We start from the raw sequence: 5,048 nt of genomic DNA, 5'->3' as shown, positions 1-5,048 counted from the left end.
CTGCGGTAGTTAGCATACACTATATGCTAGTTAGCATATACTGTATGCTAGTAAGCACACGCTATATAGTAGCTAGTGTGCATACAGTTAGCATATACTGTGCTAGTTAGCATACACTATATGCTAGTTAGCATACACTATATGCTAGTTGGCATATACTGTATGCTAGTTAGCATACGCTATATGCTAGTAAGCACACAATATAAATTAGGTAATTAGTATACAGTTAACATATACTGTGCGAGTTAGCATACAGAATATACTATACTATATACTAGTTAGCATACTATATACCTATACTATATACTAGTTAGCATACTTTATATGCTAGTTAGGATACACTGTATGCTAGTTAGCATACGCTTTATGCTAGCTAGCACACACTTTGTAGAAGCTTATTAGTACACAATTAGCATATACTGTGGTAGTAGTAAGCATACACAAGATACAAAATAGAATAAAAGACCATGACGCTCATGTTAAAAATCGAATGGCATGCTGTTATAGATTGCTTCATAATCTTCGGAGGTGATTGTGTACATTTGCCTTCTCTTTTGCATGTGTTTCATGGGTATCTTGATACAACGTACAAGATTTGAAAGTATGTGAACAACAGGTTGATTGTAGTCTAGTTTGAAGGTGTATACATCCACTTGCTTGTAATATAGTCCTTGCACGACATAAGAGCCTTTGTCAATTACATTGTTCCACTCATCAATGTAACCCTGTTTTGCCTTTTCTTTTACTGCAATGCACTTTACCAAGTAAAAGTCTACATTCTCATCATTGGTTGTAGCATTCGGATTCACTGCAAAAGTGTCACCAACACACAAAGCACTACTTAATGCATCATGGTGGCCTTCATACACAAATTTTTCATATCCAATGATCTGTCCTTCAAGGGCATCATCAGTCGGAGTGTCTTCTTCATCCTCAACTTCATCAGACAATGGCATCAGAATGTGATAATCCCAAGGCTGCACATGAGATTTGTTAGTGCAGCGATTCCAACTATGGTTCATGCATGCATCACAAAAGCATGCCAATGGTCTTGTGGCAATGGCAGTTGCATCCTGCCGGTTGTGACCGCGAAAAGCATGCAAGGTGCGAGACTTCTCAACCGTGGCACAATTCCATTTAACCTCCCTGTTTACATCACCTACTTTGATCTCCCAAAACACACGGGCACATTCCCTTTCTTTTAGAGGATACATTCCCTTTCTTTTAGAGGATATGATGCAGCTGCTCCCTTCGATAGGTTGGCTTGGCAATAGGCAACCACATCTGCAGCACACTTTAAAAGTGGCCCCATTAGGCTTCAGCTGTTCATGTGTCAACGATCTTTTAACAACTGCGCCTGCACCGTCATGCTCTCCCTTGCCATGTCCTAATCCAAAGAAGAACTAGCTCATCTCCATTCCTGTCAGTCCAGCATACCTTGCAACAAAATAGAAAGGCCTAGCAGCCTTAAACTGTGAGGCAGCACCATCTGACCAGACCCAGTGACGTTTTGGAGTGACACCTTCTCTCTGTAACCAGCCACAATGCAGCATAAAACAATGTTGGACAAACAATGTGTCATGCACTTTGTCATCTGATATGAAGAAGTAGATTTTCTTGACTACTTCCCCTTCCCTACGGCAGTAGTATATTATATGCACAAAAATAGTTACTTGACTTGAGTGCCAATGCATGGATTGAATCTCATTTTGCTCCTTGAATGCATAGTTTTCTGCAAAGTTTACAACCGACACAACCACATCGTCTCAGGAAATCTAGGAATACAATCCTTGAACTATTGTGCTTGCCATCGACGAGCGATATAGTTATGTTTGATAAAAACCTTCAGCTTGGTCTGTAAGAGTTGAAGAAACTCCCAGCACTGCATTTCTTTAGTCACAAGATCTTTTCTCTTTTTTTTGTCTCCGTGCTTATCTGTTGCCTCCACATATGCAAACAATTTTACAAAGATATTCTTACCTGGGCTTTGTGTCTCTAAGCGCAGCATGTTTCTAGCTTTTTCACACCACATTTCTTACATTCGCCCATCAAACACTCACTATTGTGGTAACCAGCATCTATCTGCTTTGGGCAGAGAACTAACTCCCATAGATGTGTGACACCTTTGAAAGTTTGACATGAAGCCATGCAACCCCTGCTAGTTTCATCACCTTTGATGCAAACGCTGCATGTACATCTGCATTGGGCTCCATGCAGCCCGAATGACTGAGACCGCATACGGTTAAGTGTGTCCTTTAAAAAGAACATCTGCACATGATATTCGTAGCAGCATGTGTATCTATCTTTCAGCGGCCGTACAAAAAATGGCTTCATCATCTCAAACATTCTCATACCTATTTTGCAATCTGGATGCTTTTCTTTGAATCTGTAGAAGAGCTCAACCTGCAATTATGAGAATTAGAAGGTGGTTATTATGCTAGTTATGCTAATTAGTATACAGGCCATGCACGGAAGCATACTGTATGTAACCAGCACTTACAGTATGCTAACTAGCACTTACAATATGCTTCCATGCATGTGCAGTATGTTAACTAGCACTCACAGTATGCTAACTAGCACTTGTAGAATGCTAACTAGCACTGACAGTATGCTAACTAACACATTCAATAGGCTAATTGGTACATTTAGTATGCTAAGTAGCACATTCAGTTAGCTAATTGGTACATTCAGTGTGCTAACTAGCACAAACAGTGCTAAACTAGCACAAACAGTATGCTAACAAGCACATTCATTATGCTAACTAGCACATTCAGTATGCTAAGTAGCACTTACAGTATGCTAACCAGCACTTAAAGTATGCTAATTAGCACTTAAAGTATGCTAATTAGCACTCACAGTATGCTAAGATGCACCTACATTATGCTAACTAGCACCTTGAGTATGCTAACTAGCACTTAGAATATGCTAACTCTAGCACTTAGAGTATGCTAACTAGCACTTACAGTATGCTAATTAGCACCTACCATATACGAACTAGCACTCACAGCATGCTTACTCTAGCATTTACATGCTAACTAGCACTCACAGCATGCTTACTAGCATTTACAACTAGCATATGCGAACTAGCATGTAGAGTGTGCTAATCAGCACATAGAGTATGCTAACTAGCATACACAGTCTGCTAACTAGCATTTACAGTGTGCCTCCAGGTATGGCTTGTATACTAACTAGCATGTAGAGTGTACTAAGTAGCACATAGAGTATGCTAACTAGCATACATAGTCTGCTAACTAGCATTTACAGTGTGCCTCCAAGTATGGCTTGTATACTAAATAGCATTACTAATATGATAAATAACACACTCTGTAAGGTGATCAACATATTGAAGATTTGAACTAGCATATACAGTATAGCATGTTCCTAGCATGTTCCTAGCATGTAGAGTGTGCTAATTACATAGAGTATGCTAGCTAGCATACACAGTCTGCTAACTACTCCAGGTATGGCTTGTATACTAATTAGCATTACTAATATGATAAATAACACACTCTGTAAGGTGATCAACGTATTGAAGATTTGAACTAGCATATACAGTATAGCATGTTCTAGCTAGAATAAACCATAAACAACCACAGTGTAAATAACAACCAGTATGCTAACTATAAAGTTTCACATGCTTTTTAGTGTACTCGAATAATGGTGCTTTGGTTAGATCAATTACCTGAGGTTCATCAAGGAGGTGTACAGGGTGCTTTATGTAATTTTTTCTCCCCATCCTCTTTCGACAAACATCTTTTTTGTTAGGGGATACACGTGTCTCATCCCTCCAAAATGTGTAAACCAGCTCTTTCATTTCATCTGTGATTGTGCTATGACGGGCATGTTTTTGACATGCAGCCAATGAAAACATTCCACCGTCAACATTCGATGTCACCCGCAATTTAGCCTTGTACAAGGATCGACGCGGAACTTTAAGGAGTCTCGAGACTTTTGACATTTGCATGTTCTCCTTTGAATTCAACATCATGGACAATGCTGTATGCTTCAAATATAACTCCTCATTACAGCTTGGCTGCTTTACAAGCGCCAAGGTGTTACGAACATTGCACATGATTGCACTTTGAATAGTAGACTCCTCTGGACACACTGCTTGCACGACAGGATGATGAGATACTAGATTCCAAATTTCTTGCTTGTCTTCTGTACTAATTCCTTCAGTCCTCCTCTTGATGAACAGTGCCACAATCTCAGATGAGATTTTCTTCTTCTTTTCCTCCTCAAAGGCAAGCTCTCGAACCTGAACCTGCTTAAGTTTTTTCTTCTCTCGTTGTTTCCTCTTTCTTTGTCTCTCATAATCCCTAATGGCAGTACAAGTTGGGTCCTCCAAGTTTGGATTCATTGTCTGTAAAGGATCCCTTCTGCTACCTTCATCTGTTGCCCTTGAACGCGCAAGTAAACCTACCAGATCAGATTGCAAGGTATGGTTCGCCATAACTCTATGAGATGGGGAGGAAGTGGGCTACATGGAGAGAATGCGAGGCAAAGGGAGAGGGTGAGACTGTTTGAGCAACATCATAGAGAGAGAGAGAGAGAGAGAGAGAGAGAGAGAGAGAGAGAGAGAGAGAGCTTGGCTTACACAGATCATGGAACCTCAAGAGAGCGAGAGAGAGAGAGAGAGACACAGAGACAGAAAGATAGATAGATAGAGAGAGAGAGAGAGAGAGCGCTCATCCACTACACCATGACTTCAGTAATTGAAAAGATGCTACATTTAAATTTGGGGCCAAGTAAATTTAACATTAATTATGGAAAGTTTATTTCAAAATGGACATATTCTTGGCTCTCGAATGTATGCTAACAAGCACTACTAACTAGCATTGTCTGGGACAGCATTTTTTGTGCACGTTAACATGCTTCTAGCCGATTGTTAGTTGCATCCTCCATTGATTGTCCACCATGCATTTCTTCTTCCTCGTCTTGATCTTGAAATATACTTTTAGATCAAGGAGCGACTTGTATTACATACCATTAATTAGGATCTCTTTGGTCCGAATGAAACATAACCTAAAAGAAAGAACCACAAAATA

The 5,048-nt window shown here is 39.9% G+C and overlaps 1 protein-coding gene across 1 annotated transcript; it reads right to left on the bottom strand.

Annotated features, from left to right (window-relative positions):
* Window positions 1–479: 479 nt before the first annotated feature.
* Window positions 480–1,142, bottom strand: LOC147613413 (uncharacterized). The gene has a single exon (XM_086781159.1). It carries the CDS (start codon window positions 1,020–1,022, stop codon window positions 480–482), a length of 543 nt encoding a protein of 180 aa, XP_086637285.1. The 5' UTR covers window positions 1,023–1,142.
* Between the last annotated feature and the right edge of the window lie 3,906 nt (window positions 1,143–5,048).

This window comes from Cibotium barometz, chromosome 43 (assembly GCF_041138505.1).
Source record: "Cibotium barometz isolate CiBa-2024 chromosome 43, ASM4113850v1, whole genome shotgun sequence".
Lineage (NCBI taxonomy): Eukaryota > Viridiplantae > Streptophyta > Polypodiopsida > Cyatheales > Cibotiaceae > Cibotium > Cibotium barometz.
Note: the sequence above shows the minus strand (reverse complement) of the source record. Positions and strands in the feature narration are given on the sequence as shown.

Coding starts and splice junctions, on each gene's coding strand:
- LOC147613413 (XM_086781159.1), bottom strand. CDS start 1,022: ATGAACCATAGTTGGAATCGCTGCACTAACAAATCTCATGTGCAGCCT.